The sequence below is a fragment of the Neophocaena asiaeorientalis genome, unplaced genomic scaffold (assembly GCF_003031525.2).
Source record: "Neophocaena asiaeorientalis asiaeorientalis breed wild unplaced genomic scaffold, Neophocaena_asiaeorientalis_V1.1 scaffold242, whole genome shotgun sequence".
Taxonomy (NCBI): Eukaryota; Metazoa; Chordata; class Mammalia; order Artiodactyla; family Phocoenidae; genus Neophocaena; species Neophocaena asiaeorientalis.
Window position 1 is genome coordinate 7,339,560 of NW_020172451.1, and position 21,229 is coordinate 7,360,788.

Sequence of the window (21,229 nt, forward strand, 5' to 3'; positions counted from 1 at the left end):
CTGTTTCTATCTTCCTACCTGGTAGCAGGTACTATCAAACAATAGAACACTTTAAAGAGCACTGTTTTCTGGTTATGGACCATTAATGGTACCCTGGTTGACAGGCTGAGTCTTGATGCCAAAGGGAAGCAGTACTATAGTGCAGGTGCTGGGACCTCAGCCTTGGGAGTCAGAAAGGAGCAGATTCAAATCACATCCACTAACAACTAGTGATAAGGCCCTAGACAAGTCTACTTTAATTTAATTAACAAACAATTATATAGCACTTACTAAATGCCAGCAGGGTTCTAAATATTTTGCAACTATGATTATTAGATAAGTCAGACATACTATTATCTGTATCTTACAGGTAAAGAAACAGGCATAGAGAGGTGAAGTAACTTGCCCAAAGTCACAGCAAGTGAGTATCAGTCACCATTCAAATAAGATAGTGTGATGCCAGAATCCATGCTCTTAGCCATTACACTATGTTTCTGCTCTAATCCTGTTTCTTCATCTATAAGACAGGGCTAATAAATCTGCCATCTCTCACAGGATCATGTGAGACTACCGGCACACTAAGGTAAATGTTAGCTACTCTTAGTGGTAGTAGTAATTGCCATCATTCTATCATCTACCTTCACCTTTGGTCCAGCCAAGGTCCAACCAAGACCTTTGGTCTTCTGCCCAAAATACTTTAGCTGAGAAAGATCTCCAAGGTCCTCTGCAGTAGAATACATTAGAATATACTGACGTTTCACGAGAACAAAAATTGTCTGCTTTTTTTGCTTCACTGTATCCAGAGGAAGCAGTGGATACTCAGTAAATATGTGGTGAATAAGGTAGTAATAAATTGAATGCATAGACCGGGTTCTGTAGACACGACAACTAAAGTAGTACCATCACTTCTCAAATGTAGCTGAACACAAAAGAGGTAAATTTACAAGGTTTTCAGAGCATAGTGGTAGCTGGCCGTTACTTAAGACAGCCTGGCTATTAGGAGACAGTGTGGTATAATGCTGTTCATTCATCTTAGCTAAATGAACAAATAAGGAGACCCAGGTTCTCAAGGTCTTGGATTGTCTATCTGTAAAAGAGGAAGGTGGACAACATGATGATCATAAATGATTATATTCTACTTTCTCATCACTTTATAACAATCATCATAACAATATGAATGGAAGCCGGCCACCAAAAACTCAATAAATGTTTGTCAATGAACATAATCCCCAACTGACAGATGAGGAAACTGGGATTCAGTTCTCAAGTTCAAGGTCACTTGCACTGGGTAGAATAGAAACTATAGTCCAGATCTCTTCCTACACAGGTCTAACACTCATGCATTCCAAGATCCTTTGTGATATCAGTCTTCTCTTCCAAGTTCAATAAATCTGTAATAATTTATCTTATCAAATAATCTCGCCTAACTTCACTACATCATGGGTCAGGAGGATCAGAAAGAAACACTATTTCCACTTTGTTAACCTGGAGAATCAAAAGATCTAAAGAGATAATTAGCAAATCCCTTTTTTTGCCCAGAATTTAGAGATCATAAAATAAATGATGATTTCGCTTTAAACCATATGGTTTATTTTATTTATTTATTTTTTTCTGTACGCGGTCCTCTCACTGTTGTGGCCTCTCCCGTTGTGGAGCACAGGCTCCAGACACACAGGCTCAGTGGTCATGGCTCACAGGCCTAGCCACTCCACAGCATGTGGGATCTTCCCGGACTGGGGCACGAACTCGTGTCCCCTGCATCAGCAGGTGGACTCTCAACCACAGCGCCACCAGGGAAGCCCCAACCATATGGTTTAAATTTAAGCAATGTGACTTAAAAAAAAAAACTTCTGGTAACACAATACTTTTTGAGAGTACAGTACAAAACTTCTTTTTCAATTCTGTAATCAGAGTTGTGCTACTTGATCCAAAGTAGAACCACAAAGTTAAATGTAAAAGGCTGTCAGAGAATATCTATAAATGCTTGCTCATTTTATTTTTATTAATGAAATACATGCCTGACATTGAATCTGAGTATAACACCTTCCTAGTATTGTCAAGTTAGGAGTGAAAAAACATCTGGCAGTCACAGTCAATTTTCTAGATGGTTCATAACAGGACAGTCAAGGTCAAATTGTTGAGTCTTTTACCCTCCCATCTAGTAACTGAAAAGCAACTAATTATGAACTCAAAATACTCCATTCTGGTACTCTCACAAACACAAATGTCAGCTCCAGGATCACACTCGGGCTCAGAAAGTTCTGAGGGCAGGCTGACATGAACAAGAACATAGGGATAGTAGGGCAGATGCTCAGGCCACAGCACTTGGGTAACACTCAGAGAGAGCAGGAACTTTTACCTACTTTCTAGCAGTTTCATCATCTATCAAATGAGAACAGTCATCTCACGAAATGATTATATGAACCAAATGACATGATGAGGAATTAAGTCTTGCAATCTTGTGCAAAGGTGAGAGACTACAGTTATCGTTACTAATTACTACGTCTGGGCACGGACGAACTCCTGGCTATATGTTCCGCAGGATCCCCACAAGATGGAATAGGTAATAGTTTTTTTCCTCCAAACTTCAGGTTTGGCAACCACGGATGCACCTGGCTAGCAAGGGTCTGCTGCTGAGAGATGAGAAGTGAGGCCTTCGGGCTCTGGACCTAGCGGGCTCAACAACCACCGCGCCCCCCAGTCACCTTGTCCTGACCTTGAGGAACAGCAAAAGAAAAAGAAAAAGAAACCCTACAAGGGAGAAAGTGCGGCCCTCAAAAGAGGTGCCTCCACTCTTCACCTGGCCGCCGCTTCTGAGACCCACGCTTCCAGCGGGGCGGAGACAAGGCTGGGAGAGCTGACTGAGCCGGGGACGCCTTGACCTCGGGCGAAGGGCCCAAGGCAGGGACAGGTACACGAAAAGCCGGGCGGACGTCGGGCCCGCCTCGCCTTGCCTCGCCCACAGCCGCAAGCACAGGAGGAAGCACCCCGCCCCCGTGAACCCAGAGGGCCCTCAGTTCGCTCTCACCTGCAGCCGGGTCACCAGCAGGCTGTAAGGCGCCATTTTGTGCACTGACAAAGATGAGGTCGCTTGAAAATGACGTGCACACGGCGTACTTAAAGCCTTCGGGCAGGGGGCGTGGCCTGAATAGAAACGCAACACAGTGAAGGCTGGGCCTCGCCAGAGGCGCCGAGTCCTGCGAGCGCCTTGGGCGGAGCTCCCGTGTGAGGAACCTACAGGGGAGAGGACAGAGCTGCATAAAAGCACTTGCGGAAATAAATACCGGGAACAAGGATGTCTTATCGAAGTGCAAGCTTCATCTTTGCACTTTTCAATTTGTATCTTCCATTCAGATCTCGAAAGGTTTTTGGTTTTTTTTTGATGACTTTCATGCACCTGCCAGGACCTGACTCCCCAGTTAGGACGGAAACTTGTCTTTGAAATGTGATCGCGCGAGAACGACCGGGGAAGATTGTAAACGCTGATGGAAGCCTAGAGAACCAATCACGGCGACCAGGAGGCAGGAACAATGGAGGTTAAAGGTCGGCCGGAAGCTCTCTAAGTTTCCGGTGGCATAGAGGGAGCTATGGCTAAGCATCACCCGGACTTGATCTTTTGCCGCAAGCAGGCTGGTGTTGGTGAGACGGCCTCCTGCCCCCGACTGTCTCGGTGGGGATAGTATTAGAACCTGAGGAGTCCGGGGTTCCCATCACTTCCTTAGGGTCTTGCCTCGGGGGTGCCACGTTTCCCGCCTCACGGTCGGTAGTGTAGGAGCGCGTGGGTTTATGGTCTCTGATGAAAAGAGGGCGGGGCGTGCGTGTTGGGAGCCGGAGGCGGGCTGCCGGGATGGGGTCCGGAGAAACTCTCAGTTTGCCCAGGACCTGAGAGGGACTTCGGGAGGGTGTGGATTTGGTTCGGATTGAAGTTTATGAGGATAAGATGGAAAGACTTCCTCAGGGATCACTGCAGTCCCTGCTCCTGTCCCCACCTCAAGCTCGAGGATGTTTGTCCCCTCTTCGTCAAAACCTTAATCCTAATTGTACTCTTTACCGTCTTTCATCTTGCAGCCATTGGAAGACTGTGTGAAAAATGTGAGTGGAACACGCCTCCCCAGACAGCCCACCCGTCCCACTCAGTTTCTGTGGAGCCAGCCAACGGGCATTTCCAACGGTGCCACTAAGAGGGCTTTGAGTAGATGTGACTGGAAGCATGTTAACACAATGCCAGGCTGCAACTAAAGGCCACCACCCCACTCCAACTTGCACATTTTAGACACTAATTTGAGAAAAATCTCTAGCTGTGGACCAGAAGTAGCATGACCCCGTCCCCAACACACACAGCGTTCTGCCAGTTAATCATACAGACTTATCTACCAGGTGCTATTCTAAGCTCTTTACCCATTAGTTGATTGACTTTTCCTGTGTGTTGTGGAGATTGAGCTGGACACTAGGTAAGCCAAGTTTTGTGATGCCAAAGCAGCAGGCCCTAAAGTCACCATCAGAAGACCAGTGTATTTCCCCATTAACAGGAGGAGGGCAAAGGACTTGAAGTACTTGCAAGTGGGCATAACTTCATTCTCTTTTCCTCACAGGTGATGGCAAGTGTGTGATCTGTGACTCCTATGTGCGTCCCTGCACCCTGGTGCGCATATGTGATGAATGTAACTATGGCTCTTACCAGGGACGCTGTGTGATCTGTGGAGGGCCTGGGGTTTCGGATGCCTATTATTGTAAGGAGTGCACCATCCAGGAGAAAGATGTGAGTATATACTAAGCTTTTCATCTGATCCTTCCTTGTATTTAGTAACACTTTGCCATCCACTCCTATGGCCTGTAGATGACTATGTTCATCTAGTCATCTAGGTTATAATTTCTTCAAGGTCTGTGAGCCAAACTGGATGTAGTCCAACAAAACGCACTTATTTTGCATCAAGGACAAAAATGCAAGAGAAGCAAATGTTTGTCAGCACTAGCAATTTGGAAAGCCCTCTCTTCCTGTGATGTCTCTCTCTCTCGTTATTTTTTTTTCTCTCATTATTTTTATTCAGAAATAATATCTTTTTTTTTGGCTGCTCCCCCTGGCTTGTGGGATCTTAGTTCCCCAACCAGGGATTGGACCCAGGCCACGGCAGTGAAAGCCCAGAATCCTAACCACTAGGCCACCAGAGAATTCCCAATATCTTACATTTTTAAGTCCTAGCACAGTGCATGGTGTGTAATAGCCACTCAGTAATTCTCTTAACTATCATTAAGGACTATTTGGGTGGATGTGGTGACTTCTGAACTTGGGACAATTCAAGTTGATTTCAGCTGTAAGTGGCTAGAGAATGCTTTTGGTTTGATTTTGCAGAATTGATTGCAATTCTTCTTATGACATTTTTGCCCCTTGACATTGTGTGGTGGCAGTGGCTAGTTATTCAACTTCTTGAGCCAGATGCCAGGGTAGAAGGATGTAGGTCTATACCAAAAGTAGGCTTCTTGGGGAGAGGGGTGGGAAACCCATGAATCAGCTTTTATTCTTCTTATGACACAATAAAAGGAATTGTGATACATTACCAATAGGCTAGTATAAGGTATCTGCTTACCTAATCTAGGATAAGGCGTAAGGCAAAAAATAAATAATTCCTGGGACTTCCCTGGTGGTCCAGTGGCTAAGACTCTGCTCTCCTAATGCAGGGGACCCAGGTTTGATCCCTGCTCAGGGAACTAGGTCCTACTTGCCACAACTAAGCGTTTGCATGCTGCAATTAAGAGCCTGCAACTAAAAGATGCTGCATGCCCCAATGAAGATCCAGCAGATGGCAACAAAGATCCCGCGTGCGGCAACTAAGACCCAATGCAACCAAATAAATAAATAGATAGATAAATAAATAAAATCTTTAAAAATAAGAATTTTTTTTTTTTTTTTTTTGGACTGGCTGTGGAATCTTAGTTCCTGGACCAGGGATGAAACCCAGGCCCCCTACAATGGAAGCACACAGTCCTAACCACTGGACCACCACGGAATTCCCAAAAGATAAATAATTCTTAATATTTCCTTATGCAAAGAGTAGGTAGTTTTATATATATATATATACACATACATACACACAGACACACACACATACACACGCTATCTCTCTTATTCTTCACAGTAGCTTTGTTAAATAGGGATTATTATTATCTCCATTTACAGCCTCTCACCCAGCTGATAAGTGGCAAGTCCAATCTATCTGACTAAACCTAGTGGTGTCCTTTCATAAGTCCTTTTTTCTTTCTTTAACCCAATGTATTATTTATTTAGTTTTGGCTGCATTGGGTCTTTGTTGCTGCATGCAGGCTTTCTCTAGTTGCGGCAAGCAGGGGCTACTCTTCACTGCAGTGCGCGGGCTTCTCATCACAGTGGCTTCTCTTGTTGCGGAGCACGGGCTCTAGGTGCGCAGGCTTCAGTAGTTGTGGCACACGGGCTTAGTTGCTCCGCGGCATGTGGGATCTTCCCGGACCTGGGCTCGAACCTGTGTCCCCTGCATTGGCAGGTGGATTCTTAACCACTGCGCCACCAGGGAAGTCCCCTTTCATAAGTCCTTTTGATGGGATGTGCCTGTGTTGAGGAGAAGCAATTCAGCCACCTCAGCAACCTTTACATTTGGATCCTGTCTATCTCTAATAAGTGGGATATATCAGACCAGGTAAAACTTTCTTAACATCATTAATTCTTCTGTTATTTAGGGAGATGAGAAAGGTCATAGATAAAGTACCCGAAACATAATTTCACGTGGTGATTTGAACATCCTCTTGTCCTAAACTGTGATTTGCATTTACCTTTGACTGTCAAATCATATCCTGCTTGATCTGATCCACTCCCTTTATAGAAAGGACCTTGGTTTGTGTATTTGTCTCCCCTTTTCCCTAGTTCTTGGTGTACTCCCTGGCATGTACTGTAAGTATGGTCCACATTTTTGTTGCTACCTCTGTAAATCATGCATAGGGTTCCCCCTACAGAGTGTCTGGTATATAGTAGGTGTTTGGTAATTATTTATAGCCTATATACCACGGTGAGACAATATCAGTGAAGAGAAAGTACAAACAATTCTTAAACTAGCTAAAACTAGCTAAAGAGTCCATTAAGGACAACATTTTCTTGAACCTTTCCGTGGTTGTAGCTAGAGGTTTTGTTTTGTTTTGTTTTGTTGTACCTAGAGTCCGCATCTGGCTTATGCTTGGCAACCAGAGAGTGCTTAATAAGTGTTAATTGCTGTCTGATTCCTCTGCATGCGGTATGTGACCTGATCTCTCTGGATCCTTGTGCCTCATTCTATCCCTGAGAATTATTCTAGATGTCACCACTTCCTCTACTTCACGTGTACAGGAATGTTCTGAGGATATCTGAGATGGTATCTAGCTCACATTTACTCAGCAGTAGTTTCCAACGAACACAAAACAGTCCAGTGATATGATCCAGCCTCTCAGCCTTACAGATCATCATGTAGATTAAGTACCTAAGACTTTCCTATGCAGAAATCTTATTGCAACCAAAGCAGCCCCTGTTATTGTTCTCTTCCTGCAACTTCCATAATTTATAAGGGAATTAGTCGAGTAAACTAAGTTGGGTGTTCTCCATAGTTTTTCAAAGCTTCAAGAATACTCAGGGGCTTCCCTGGTGGCGCAGTGGTTGAGAGTCCGCGTGCCGATGCAGGGGACACGGGTTCGTGCCCCGGTCTGGGAAAATCCCACATGCCGCAGAGTGGCTGGGCCCGAGAGCCATGGCAGCTGAGCCTGCACGTCCGGAGTCTGTGCCAGGGAAGTCTTCCCACCAGGGAAGTCCCAATTTGTAGTTTCTTATGTGTGGCATCATATTGATCTCCCTTCGCCCTTGACTCTTTTATGCCTTTTACTTAACCATTTTCTTTAACTCTCCCAACAAGAAGACAAGAAAAATAGTAGCTAATATCTTTGGAGCACTTGCTATGTACCAGGTACTGTGCTGGACATTCTTTTCCAAAAGTTCTGTATGATACAGATGAGGAAACGAATGGCTTAAAGGTGTTAAGCATCTTAGCCCAAGGTCACATGACTAATAAATGGCAGATATGGGATTAGAACCCAGGTCTATCTAACTCAGTTTCTCAACCCTTTTTTCCCCCATTATTGTCCCCCCAAAGGAGAAAAGTTAAAATCTAATTTAAATTAAATTTTCTTGGGAATTCCCTGGCAGTCCAGTGGTTAGGACTCTAGGCTTCCACTGTAGGGGACACGGGTTTGATCCCTGATTGGAGAACTAAGATCCTGCATGCTTCGCGGCATGGCCTAAAAATTGATTGATTAATTAATTAATTACATTTTCTCCACAAAAAGAGGAACTGAATGCTAAGGAGTAAGATTTTGTTGGGTAAGAACAAACTTCAGATCGCAAACCACTATAATAGCGAAGATGTTTTCATCCCCACTGAGGGTGCACGGTCTGACTCAGAGCACTTAGTCTGACCGCCTCACGGTCTTGGTCTTCTCAGGGTGGGTAAGGATGTGCCCCTCCCTCTCTTGCTATTTCTACCATTCTCTTCTTCCCATTTAAGTAAACAGCGGAGCAGTCAAATATATGCAAAAGTTATTTGATACTTTTCAAAGCTAATTCACAAGTTTACCATGCTCTACAGCTTCCAAAACCACGGGAAAGTTTTGGTTCTTGCCACTGGGAAGCCCTGTTAGAAAAAACGCCAGACTGGGAGGTAGAGAGCCCAGGTTCAGGTCTTGGCTTTGCTACTAACATGCTGTGTGTGGCTATGGGGAAATCTCCACCAAAAGGAAGCATTGAATAATAATCCCTGTTACCTTATGGATACATTTACTGAAAGCTTAAAAGCTTTTAAAATTAAAGTTTCAAATAGAAAACATGATACTCTTGTTAAGGTCTCAAACCAGTGTACAGTCTGGTTTTTACATTGTAGGTATTCATTGAACAGTTGCTGAAAGAATGAACGAAGTTTCATCTTCTAGTTTCTGTTAATAAGGCAGGTCTTGCCTGCTGTTCATAATTCTTTGCTACCAATTGTAAGAAATGGAGATGTGGACGCATTTTCTGTAATCATGTTTTTCTGATCTCAAAATTTTTTAATTGCCTTTGGTTCTGTACATATTTCCCCGTTGTATGTTATATTTTGGTACGTGATTAGCATTGGTTTTTTAAAAATAAATTTATTTTTGGCTGCGTTGGGTCTTCATCACTGCGTGCAGGCTTTCTCTAGTTGCGGCCAGCGGGGGCTACTCTTCGTTGCGGCAGGTGGGCTTCTCATTGCGGTGGCTTCTCTTGTTGCAGAGCACGGGCTGTAGGCATGCGGGCTTCAGTAGTTGTGGCATGTGGGCTCAGTAGTTGTGGTGCACAGGCTTAGTTGCTCTGCGGCATGTGGGATCTTCCCGGACCAGGGCACGAACCTGTGTCCCTTGCATTGGCAGGCAGATTCTTAACCACAGCACCACCACGGAAGCCCTTGAGGTTTCTTAACAGTCCTTCCATCTTCCTTTTCATGCTTTCCATTCACAGGCATATTCACAAAAGCCAGCCAGTTCCGATGCACACATCCTCACCTCTTCACAACATTAGTGGAATTTGGGAACAACCACGAGACCCACGGGAGATGTGTAGAAAATAAAAAACAGGAGTTTAGGCAAGAAAACAGGAAACTTATAAGTCAGTGAGAGAAAATGCCATAAAAGCCAAAGAGCTAATAATCCAATGCGTTGGTTTTCCGATTTTTTTTTCAACTTTTTAACATGCAGAGTCCCATCTTCAAAAAGTATCTTACACAGAAGCCGCGTGTGCGTGTGTATTTGTGTTAGGTTGAACCGTCATGAAATTGCTGATATTTATTTTTGGCAATTTCTTATAAGTTATTAAGGTCTGGCTATATGCTAGGCATTGTTCTAAGTATATTGATTCTTAATTCTGTAAGGTGGGTTCTACCATTTAATATGTGACTAAAAAGAGACACAAGGAGGTTCATAACTTCTCAAAATTCAGGTGACCTATCTCCGGAGCCTACAACCTCTTTTGTTTGTTTGTCTGTTTTGGCTGCATTGGGTCTTCGTTGCTGAGCGTGGGCTTTCTCTAGTTGTGGTGAGCAGGGGCTACTCTTTGTTGCGGTGCGCAGGCTTCTCATTGCAGTGGCTTCCCGTTGCAGAGCACAGGCTCTAGGTGCACGGGCTCAGTAGTTGTGGTGCATGGGCTTAGTTGCTCTGAGGTATGTGGGATCTTCCTGGACCAGGGCTTGAACCCCACGTCCCCTGCATTGGCAGGTGGATTCTTAACCACTGCACCAGGGAAGTCCCTACAATCTTAATATGAGTGAGAACACAGCTGCACAGATTGGGGGGTGAGTCCTACTGTCACCTGGCACCTCTCAGGACTCTCTAGGGCCCTATAAATACAGTTCATATACATTGACCTGATCCAGTCATCTTATAGCTGGATACAAATCCAGACAGAAGTGGTTTGCCCACAGTCACACAAGTCAGTGAGGCAGAGTAAGCCTGAACAGGCTATCATAATACCATAAAATTTCAAAGCATCCCTAAAGGGCTTAAAGCACTGTCGTGTTTAATAGCAGGCTACCTGGGGCCAGGAGAGGCAGCTCTTCCCACGTTTGTACCAGGACTTTGAGTACAGATTACGTGGCTTACTTGAGTTCCCCCAGCAAGCCATTGGTGGGGCCGGGCCCACAACCTGGCTTGCTTAGCACACCAAACTCCACAGATGGTAGTTCTCAGTGTAATACATGGTACATGTTTTCTAGAAAATAATGAAATGTTAGTGTTGGCTTTGTGTGGTTTCAGAGATTTTTGTACAGTGTTGATATCAGTCCCCAAAAAGAGAAATCAGCTGAATTAGAAATTAGGCATTAGAGATGCCTAAGGACTTGATTCATTCATTCATTCTATAGCCCAGTGTCACAGGAAACAGCTGCCTTTGACATGGGTGTTTAATAAAACCCTGAGATCTAAGAAGGTTTCTTCCAGTAGCAATTCCCCCAGTTTTCCTCCCATCATCCCCAGTCAACTGATGGAGTCATCATTCCTGCAAAACACAGCTTCCCAAGGGCTTCACTGAAACCACTCAAGCTCACAAAACGGCCAGGGGAGGGTGTCACTACACATCAGAGTATGAGCCGTCAACAGCTGTCTCTGGCACAGGAGCACTTTTCCCCCAAGACCATGTGTCCGGTTAAGTGAATTGATACGGACACACCAAACTCAGTATTCTCTTACGATATTTGAAATGTAAGGTACTATTTCCTAAAGTCTTTAGTTTTTTTTCCCTTGGTATTTTCTCCTTTCTTGGGATAGTGAAAGAGAGCTAGGAAGCTTGATCTGTAGATGATTATTACCATTTCTTACCTCTCACTTGGAGAAAATCCTTTGAACACCTTAAAGAGTTTTAGATTCTACCTCCACTATATCATATTAGTAACAGAAGTGGGCTAAGAATCCAACATTATAAGTGCAGGCCACTGGATAAACGGTGGACAGACCCTGGGCACATTCTAGGTGTTTAGTAAATACTTGATTGATCAAATAGGATAACTAAACTGGTAAGATGAATGGCTAAACCATTAATCCAAAAGTTATATTTATCTTAAATCCCTCTCAGTTCAAGCTCAGAGACTTTTAACAACTTATCTGTTCTGTTTTCCAGAGAGATGGTTGCCCAAAGATTGTCAATTTGGGGAGCTCTAAGACAGATCTCTTCTATGAACGCAAAAAATATGGCTTCAAGAAGAGGTGATTGGTGGGCTGCCTCTTCCTCCCCCCATCAAGCTGCTGCAGCTGCCAAAAGAAATGCCTACAGAAAGGAAGTGGAGCACAGAGCGTCACCTGAATTGTCTATTAGTACACTGGCCCCTTTCCACCCTTTCCTCTCCTCTCACCCAGCCATGGTAGGAATGGAAAAAAAGATTCTTCGCAGAGCACTCTGGCAGACTGTACCACAGACAAATTAATAGATTGGTTCATGGCATTCCTTAAATTCAAGAAGCAAGGCTGTGTTAATCCACATCGAGAAGTTCTGTACACCAAAAGCTTCTAAAACAGGAATGATATATTATTTCAGTCTTCTGTTTGAGGAGCTGACTGTGAGGCTAGCTGCAGTGAGAAGCATGGCCTTGCAGCAGCTCTGACGGCAGCTGTCCTTGATGAAACATCTGCAGTGCGATGGGGGCTCTCAGAACAGTCAATGTGGGCATTTCATCTTGTAACACCCACCAGGTGGTGCTGCTTCATGTTATTTTTCTTCTAAAACTTGGAAACCCTTTCTGTTGCTATTGTATTCATAAAGTAGGTGTTTATTTTCTGGTAGTCAGCCCCTTCCCAATTTAATTTTAACTCTAGGAATTTTAGTCACCCAGGAATTTGTGATTCAAAATAAAGGTACTGGGATTCATTAAGCACCTTGTTCTCTTATTACTACTGGAATTCAAAACCACCCATGCCTTTTATGATAGGTAAACCAAAGTTATTTTTAGAAACTTTGCTGTTTCCCCTTCCTGTCCAACTTGAATTTTGAACTGAAGAGATGGCTTCCAGTAATGGTGAAGGGAATGAGACAAAATGTACTCGAATGAGTTAGGAGAACTGAACTTGGTTGATTTGTTTCACAAAGTGCATATATACTCACATTCAGGATATGAGGGGAGGGATTTCCCCGGTGGTGCAGTGGTTAAGACTACGCACTTCCAATGCAGGGGGCATGGGTTCAGTCCCTGGTCAGGGAACTAAGATCCCACACGCCTCTCATTGCAGCCCCCCACCAGAAAAAAAAAAAGGATATGGGAGGTTGGTTTAAGTAAATTCAAATTCAGACGCATCCTTTACCCTAACTCAACTACCTGTACTTTTTGTCTGCTAGAGGCAATAATCAGGTTAACCTGAGGAGCCACATTCATAATTGGAGACTTCCAGTCAAGAAGGTCTTTGACACCATGAATTTGAAAAAGGTTGTGCGTCCTGCAGATTCCAGGGGCCTGGCCCAGTGTTACACTGCAACTCAGTGGCAGGTCCAAGTTGAGATGAGAGCCTTCTGACTTCCTATCAGGGTTTTATCTTGGATCAATAAAACTTGGTTATTTGTAATGTATTGAGTGTCCAAAATAGAATTAAGATAATCTCTGCCTTTAAGGAATTTAATAATTGAGCTTGCCAGAAATAGCTCGGTGTAACACAGGGGACACACAAAGGAAGGGTTCTGGGCCTCGCATGGGGTACTTCGGGAAGGCTAGGGGAAGGCCACAGCCATAGGGCTGCCACGAGGGCTCCTTTCAGTTCCTCAAACTGCCGTTTTCCCTCCTGCCGCAGTGCTTTTTACCTGTTTTTTACCTCTAAAGCTCTGCTTCCCTTCTGCTCAGCTAACTCCTACTCATCCTTCAGACCTTAGCTAAGTATTTCCTAAAAGATGCCTCATCTAACCCCCAATCTAAGTTCCTCTTGTTATACTCCCACATAGCACCATAAGCATTTTGTCTATAGCATTTGGTAATATTGACTGTCATCTACTAGGCTGTGTTCCATGGTGGCAGGAGGCAAGTCTGTTCTGCCCAGCAGGTAGCAGGTTCTCAGTATTGAATGAATAACTGAAGTCATAGAAACCAGATAATAAACTGGGCTTTGAAGGCCATGTTGGAACCTACAGGCAAAGCGGGTAGGGTCTGCAGATAAAGATATTTGTGTGGGGGAAACAGTTTGAATGGGGTGATATGTTTGGGGAGCTCTGAGCAGTTCTAAAGCATCAGGTGAGGGTTATGGTATATAACATGAGTTGCAGAAACCAGATAATTTTCAGATTATAACTAGAATCTGTCATTTGATTCTATAGTAACTTTAGTTTTAATGTGTAATATAAGTCAAAATGTTTTGTTTTGCTAAACAAATCAGTTTCTAGAATTTGTTTATTGGGACTTCCCTGGCAGTGGTTCACACTCTGTGCTTCCAATGCAGGGGGCACAGGTTCAATCCCTGGTGGTTGAACTAAGATCCCACATGCCGCATGGTGTGGTCCCCCCGCCAAAAGAAACATTTGTTTATTAACCACCTTGGTCTACATAACATCTTGCATCTCCAGATGTTTGAAAAGCTACTCCTTACTTTCAGCAAAACACCACCTTAACTGTGCTCTGTGAGTCTTAGTGTGTATGCCTCTAAAAGTTCTTGCAAGGGAGCTTAAAATTTAATGCCCAGTAGGATTTCCACACTGATCAACAACAGGACAAGTTCAACCTCAGTCTGGTGAATTCTGCTGAACTCTGTTCCTCTGTCACCTAATTTTATAATCCCATTCTCCATTTGTTTGCTCTCTGAGGCCAAGAGAATGATACAATACAACGAATAAGTTGAAAACTTCTTAAACAGCATTCAAGTTCAAATCCTTAGTTATCGTCTACCTTGGACTTTAGAATAAGTCCTTTTCAGTTTTAAAAATTAGAATGATAATACTGAATTCTTTATTGGGAAAACATTGCTTACAAGCTGAATTTTAACCTCGAATAGTATATAGTTCTGTGAAAAGAATTAGAATGATCTCAGCCAACTGTGTATGGCCACAAAAAATCAGAATGGGCTTAAAAATTACTGCTTTTCTCCATTGTTGAAATAAGCACTACCTACACAGGTCTAGTTGAAATAACTGAACTCATCATAGTCTAAGAAAGTGGTTCCATTTCTTGGGTTTATGATTATTACTATTAAGTATTCAGGGTTTGATACATTCATTTCTAGGATCTAAAAAGGATGGGTGTCTTCCAGCTTCTCAGATATACTCTGTACACATATGGTAATTTAATCTCCTTTAAACATTGCACTTTTCATGTGCTCTTGCTCAAAAAAAAAAAAAGTATAAAGAGAAATGTGTGGGCTTTATTTTCGGTCCTGTATTTGAATTCTAATCTGCTATGGACCTTTAGTGAGGTTTTCGGTGCTTTTTTTTTTTTCTCATCTATTAAATAAGGATATTAATGCCTCCCTCTTTGGGTTGTAAGAATTAAATGTGACCTCGTAAGTGCCTGACCCTTACTGGGAAGGCTTTACATCATAAGTGGTAGCTCTTTTACAGTGAGCCTTTACTTCATAGATAAACATTTAAGTTCTAGCACTGAAGATCCTCCATATGGTTCCCTCTCTTCCCTACCCCTCAGGTTTTCCTCTATTCATTCTCTGCTGTTGATTAGGCAGCTGAAGGGGATTCCTCACACACAGCCCATCTTCTTGGCTCTCTATTTCCTTTGTTTGAAATACCACTCCACCACCGTTGCATCATCCAGCCAAGTCTGTACCTTTTCCTTCTAAGCTCCTAACATCTCATGAATGCTTCCAGATGCACCATACCCCACAACAATCTCTCATGCCTAGTACATATGTATAACAGAAAAATTTCATGAAACATTTACTGTGTGTACAGTATTTTCAATTTATTCTGCTCTAAAAAAAAAAAACACTTATTAGAAAAATGGGTCACAAATTCAGGAGTCTGGGTGAGTAATATAAGTGATTAGAAGGGAGGGGTGGGATTTCCCTGGTGGCCCAGTGGTTAAGACTCTGCCCTTCCATTGCAGGGGTCACGGGTTCCACCCCTGGTTAGGGAACTAAGATCCTGCATGCCAAGCGTTGCCGCCAAGAAAAAAAAAAAGGCATGATGATCACAGTATGTGGCACTGGGCCTCAGTGTCTGTGGGACAATAGGGAGTGGTAGGGACCTTGGAACCAGAGAGCACAGGCCCTGTCTAAAGAAGACAGTTGCTGTTCAAGTCCAGACAATTGCCAGCCTAAATACCCAGTGTTAACAGATCTTTTGAATTCAGGACAAGTGGCAAATTAAGATACTTTTGTGCAATCTCCCAATTTTTAAGTGTTGTCAATTCTTTTTTTTTTTTTTTTTTTTTTGGATGGGTACCATTTTTAAAGTCTTTATTGAACTTGTTACAATATTGCTTCTGGTTTTTTTTTTATGTTTTGGTTTTTTGGCCCCGAGCCTTGTGGGATCTTAGCTCCCCCACCAGGGACGGAACACACACACCCTGCATTGAAAGGTGAAGTCTTAACCACTGGACCACAAGGGAAGTCCCTGTCAACTCATTTTTGAAATTTTAATGTGTCAGTATATGCCAAGGCAATACATCCACCAGATATGGACCTTGGCCTGCCAATTAGCAGCTTCTAAATTAAGAAAATTAACTTCCCGGGGAATCAAATTCAACTGACTAAATTTCCAAGAGATTGTATGTCACTATATTTTGACCTGTAGCTCTTTATAGTTTGAAGCAAGGACATAAAGGTGAAAGATTCTTTGCCTTGGTTGGAATTTTCCTGCCTTAAAAAAAAAAGGACTCCAGTTCCCATCTTTTCCCAGTTATTCAGTTCCTTATCAACTCTATCCCCAAGTGGCCTCTCTGCCACCACCAAGGCTACAATGATACTTTCTTTGAACACGGTAGTTTTAGTGTCTTAGCCAAAGACAGGTTTGTTCACTTACCTTGTTTACTAGAATTCACTCACATCAGGTCAGTACATAGCAAATCATTTGCCCTTGGCATTCATCCAATCACTCTTTTCCAAAGCTAATTTCTGTTGTGGCTGTCTTTGCTCCTGCCCAGTTGGAGGAGTGGATCTGAAGAATCAAACTGAGGAACTATTTTCTTGGATAACTTAAAAGAAATTACAAAATTTCTCACCCCAACATGTGTATATGAGAGTGTGACTCACCCCTGAGAGTTAACTGGGGCTAATTATGACTAGCCTGACTTGTCACAACAAAACATCTGGCATAACTTGCTTACTCTCAGACAGGGGAGCTGCCTCCACCCTCTCCCGAAGCACACGCTTACTCCTGAAGCTCACCATTTTGATAACAAAGCGTATGCCTGTCAACGTATGATTATTCCAAATGGGAGGGGACTCTGGAATGCTTGAGTAGGAATTCAGCTCACAATTAAGCCCTGGCAAGATGAAATCACACGTTGGGGAGAGAAAAAACGTCCTCCTCACAATGATAAATGGAGACATCAGCAGTTAAGAATGGTGATTGCCTTTTTCCCCTCTATTTTATTTTTTCCTATTTATATGCTAACCCTTTACCCAGGGATCCCATTTACCAAGGAAGCTGGATTTCTCAGTTTTGTTTCAGTGATATTCCTCAAGGCTGGTGTGTTTTCAGCACTGCAGGGGAGATTCGAATAAATATAGGAACGCGCAAAAATTCAACACCTTCCTTCCAGGGATTCACTCCGCTCTCCCACAGCCTGCAGTGAACGGTAGGAAATGTATACCCTTTATCTACTTATATGGACTCCATCCCTCCTTCCTGTGATACCCTAGGAGAATTCGTTTCAACTCACTCTCACCTTTCTCATCCTGTCTTGTAAGGTTTCCCAGTAGGATGCAATTTGGCCAGAACGGTGACCTTTAAATTAAGAATAGTACCTATTTGAGACAGGCTTTACATACAGTATCATATTTAATCCCCGCAAGACCTCCATTTTAAGGATGAGAAAACAGGTTTGATGATGTAAAGAGATCTGTTGCCATTAAATCAAGATAAAACAGTTGGTGTTGGAACTGGGATTCAAACCCACCTATTTCCACAGCTGCCTCTACTAAATGACTACAAATACCAGCATCCCTTGCAATGCCCCAATGCGCAGACGTACTCTCCCCGAGGGCCAGGCTCCTTGGCTCTCGGCCCCCACTTCCCCTTCCTAGAGGTTGGATCGAACACCCAATCAGATGCTGCCGCTCCCTCTTCCCCACCAATGGGAAGGCTGTTGCTAACGTACCGGTTATATTTTTAGCTCTCCAGTACTCTGGCACCCTGAGTCGGCCGGGTCTCGCTGCCCGGTTGGAACTCGCGACGCGAGGGGAGGGGAGGGGAGGGGAGGGGAGGAGAAGGGAAGGGGAGGGGAACGAGGTGAAGGAGGAAAAAGAAGGGGAGGGGCGGAGTGGGGCTAGGCGGAGGAGGCGTGTGTGTGACGCTCTGGAACTCGCTGACGCACAAGCAAGTAGTCCCTTGAGGTGCCTCAGGGGCTGAAGCGCTCAGAGTGTGGGGGATGGGAGCTCTCGCGCTCAGGTTCCCTCCCCTTTTCTGTCCCCTTGGAGTTTGCCCTCCAGTCCAGCGTTTCTCTACAGGAAAGAAAGCGCACTTAAACCCGCACGCTACCGTTGCTCTCTGCCCCTGCCAAAAAAAGTGATCAAGAAAAAAAAAAAACCTGCAAACCGTTCGTAGCTGGAAACTTTCGCATCTCGCCATCCCACGTGGGTTTGGCGGCTGTTGGGCTGGAACTGTCTGGAATGAAAATAAAGACCGGGGGTGGGGAGAGTTGGGGAATGGGCGACTGAAGAAGGGATGGGAAGACTTAAGGCGCAAGCTCCCAGCGGCCCCGGGCTTTACTACCTGGCAGTCCAGTCCGCCTATGACCTCACTGGGCACAGGCCTCCCTATCCCCAACTCCGCGACCCGCACAAAGTAGCCGAGTGGCCCACGTGGCCATAGTCCGGGCCGGGGGTGCCGAGCGCGCGAGGGTGCCGGGTTCGGCGAACCTGGGTCAGCCGCCCGAGGGACCGTCGGGTGCGCAAGCGCGGCGCCTCTGGCACGGGCAGGGCCTGTTACTAGAAGACATGTGGCTCTGGTGCCCCTTAGGGTCGCCAACCTGGGAGAAACTACGGGTGCGTCCGCAGAGGAGCTGAGCCCCGCCCGGAGCGGGCAGGGGACAACTCGCGCGCCTGAGCGGAACCGGCGCTGGCCCTGTCCGCGCCGCGAGGTTAACGGGCGCCAGAGGCGGCAAGCGGAAGGTTAATGTGTCGCTCAGCTCCTTTTCCTGGCCGTTCGGCCTCTCCTCGCCCCCTCTTCCTCCCGCTCTGTCCGGGCCCAGGTTTCCCCCTCGCCCTTCCCTCGACGTTACGCGTCCCCCGACGAAGCACCAGGAGCTCGGAATATTCGGGCTAAGCCGCGTTGATATAGGTCTGAAACCCTTACAGATTTCCACTCAGCCGGCTGGGAAGTAGTCCCGGCCCGGCACTCGGCCCCGCCCCTGCAGGGCGGAGGGACGCATCACGCAGGGGTGGGGAAGCCGGATCCGTGCGCAGGGTTGCTAAGGGTGAAACTTTTCATTGACTTTGCTCACTTCGGACAGGGGCGCGGGAAGAAGCGGGTCGTCGGCGGGGAGAGCCGAGTGGCTTGGGCGACGCGGGACCAGAAGGGCAAGACCGTCCGCCGGCCACAGCCGGGACCGTCTTCCGCCCCGCGACACGAGCAACCCTCCGGTCCTCCATCCTCGCGCCGTCGCCGCTGGCCGGCCCGCCCGCCCTCTGTCCCCCGCCGCTGAGCCCGACCTCCAAAAAGCTGAAAGAATTATTATTGAAATCATAGCCCATACACCCCTCACTCGCTCCCCCATCCTCAACGAAGAAAAGGACACATCGGCTCCCGGGAAGGGAGAGCAACCTACGCCCCGCGCCCAGGACCACCCTGGAGGAAGAAGCCGCCCCGCGGCCGGCACACCGCCCCGCCGCCGCGGAGACCCGAGTGAGTGAGTGGGGGGCGTGCGGGCGGGGGGCCCCCCCGAGACCCAACAGGCCCGACGCCTTCCCCTACCCCCGCCCCACTCCCGCTCTCCGCTTTGGTGGACTCTCCACGTTGCTGTCGCCCCCCCTTTACACCTGGCTAACATTTTCCGTTCCCCTTCCGCCTCCTCACTGGACCCCACCTTTTCCCCGTGCTCTTCTTTCCCTCACGTTTGCTCTCATCCTGGGGTATCCCAGAGCCCCTTTCTTCCCCTGTTCCAAGTGTGGCCACCTCCTGGGTGCGGTGCATTTCCTCCCTTTTCCCTCCGTTCTTCATATCCTAGAGAGTCGCTAGATTTTCCTCGTTCCCCGCGAAAACATAACTCCCACCACCATTAAATAAAATCAGAAGAAGGAAGGGGATCCAGGCCTTGTTTTTCTGCTTTTCCCGTGTGCGGGGAAGGAGGGTGGTAATAATTAATAGGGCTTATTTTTGGCCCTGTGGAGCCTGAGGGATGGAGGGTGGACACCCCCCTTTTGGACAGGTCAGTGGTGACTGTCCTCTGGCCGCCGAGCCAGAATTTACCATTTGGCTTTAGCTCTTTATCCACGTTAGTGTTTTAAGGGAAAACTGGGCGGAAAAAAGTACCCTTACAGCAGTATCAGTGAGTGGATTCAGGTTGACCCTGGTGAGGTGCCTGGGAGGAAGAGCCTTACTCCTAAGCTCCTGTCCAGAGGATGGACTGTGCCCTTGACCAGAAAGGGAGGGGGAGGAGGAGGGAACAGAGAGAGGAGGGGCAGCTGGCAGGCCTTTCCCACCCCCTAGAGGAACCAGAACCCCACACAGTAGGCGTCAACTCGTGGGCTAGCCGAGGGGGGTCCCTGGTGTCTGCTCAGTATCTAACCTTTCTTTTCTTCTTCCTGCCCACCCTACCCTGGGAGTGGGTCCCTCATCTTTGATTTAACCAAAGAAAAACATCCCTATTGCGTTCTTGGGTGCCTGCCCCCATCCCCCTCTTAAGCGGAGGGGGAGAGAAGCTTGTGTGGGAGGAAGGATTAGGGAGGTTTAACACCCTGCAGGGGAGCTTTGCCGAGGATCTGGTAAGTCTGGTCAATAGAGCAGGCCTTGCAGTGGAAGGAGACTCATAAACAATTTTTAAGTATTAGAAAATGTCAGATGTACAGTTTTTTCTTCCCTGCCCGGGAACTCTTTCCCATTACCTAGCCGGGTCTGGTTACTCGGGCTTGGATTAGAAGAGGGGTGAGGCTTGGGCCCTGCTGGCGTCGGGCCTTCTGATTGTCCGCCCGGCGCCTCCCCGCAGCTTAAAACTGGGAATTTCTTTGGCCGAGAGGACGGGAGAACTGGGTTTATTCCTGCCGTTCCATTCCTGGTTGTGAGGTGCTACAGCGGAGCCCGCTGGGCGTTAAGTGAAAAGGCTCTTTCTCTTTGAATCCGCCGTCCCTACAGCAACTCCAAAGGGAAACCACCCAGCCCAAGGAATACAGATTAAGTGGCAGAGGTTTGGGGAGGGGGAGGGATGTGACTCCTATCTATCCCGGCCTACCGCCTTCACCCAGAAAAAACTCATTAGAAGCTGTTAATTCAACTGTCTTGCGAGGCAGTGAAGAGAGAAGAAGAAAGAAAAGTTCAGTTTTTCGGGAAACCGAGACATGGATATGGTGGGCGACACAATACGGGGAGTAGGCCTTATGGGTAGAATTTATATAAAATGTATTAGGC

At 46.0% G+C, this 21,229-nt stretch overlaps 3 protein-coding genes and 1 long non-coding RNA gene across 5 annotated transcripts in view; 2 read left to right on the forward strand and 2 right to left on the reverse strand.

The window, feature by feature from the left end:
* Positions 1–3,075, reverse strand: part of ACO2 (aconitase 2) — a 51,964-nt gene extending 48,889 nt beyond the window's left edge. Inside the window, exon 1 of the mRNA XM_024737428.1 lies at positions 3,008–3,075. Within this exon, the coding sequence (XP_024593196.1) occupies positions 3,008–3,043 (36 nt within the window). The 5' untranslated portion in view covers positions 3,044–3,075. The remainder of the gene's footprint in view (positions 1–3,007) is intronic.
* A 189-nt stretch (positions 3,076–3,264) lies between these two features.
* On the forward strand, positions 3,265–12,392 carry PHF5A (PHD finger protein 5A). Its single transcript, XM_024737360.1, has 4 exons — positions 3,265–3,618; positions 4,048–4,071; positions 4,572–4,738; positions 11,645–12,392. Exons 1-4 carry the CDS (start codon positions 3,567–3,569, stop codon positions 11,732–11,734), a joined length of 333 nt encoding a protein of 110 aa, XP_024593128.1. The 5' UTR covers positions 3,265–3,566; the 3' UTR covers positions 11,735–12,392.
* LOC112394574 (uncharacterized) lies at positions 9,322–17,896 on the reverse strand. Its single transcript, XR_003002178.1, has 4 exons — positions 17,766–17,896; positions 17,334–17,392; positions 17,085–17,231; positions 9,322–9,542 (listed from the first exon to the last, which is right to left on the reverse strand). It is a non-coding gene; the product is annotated as an uncharacterized LOC112394574 (long non-coding RNA).
* Positions 17,897–18,388: 492 nt separating this feature from the next.
* Positions 18,389–21,229, forward strand: part of TOB2 (transducer of ERBB2, 2) — a 10,200-nt gene continuing 7,359 nt past the window's right edge. Inside the window, exons 1-2 of one of the 2 annotated variants that reach the window (XM_024737510.1) lie at positions 18,389–18,946; positions 19,119–19,510. The gene's annotated coding sequence lies outside the window, so the exon portion shown is untranslated. Of the gene's footprint in view, positions 18,947–19,042; positions 19,515–21,229 lie in introns of those variants that run through there. The other variant, XM_024737511.1, reaches the window with a different exon arrangement.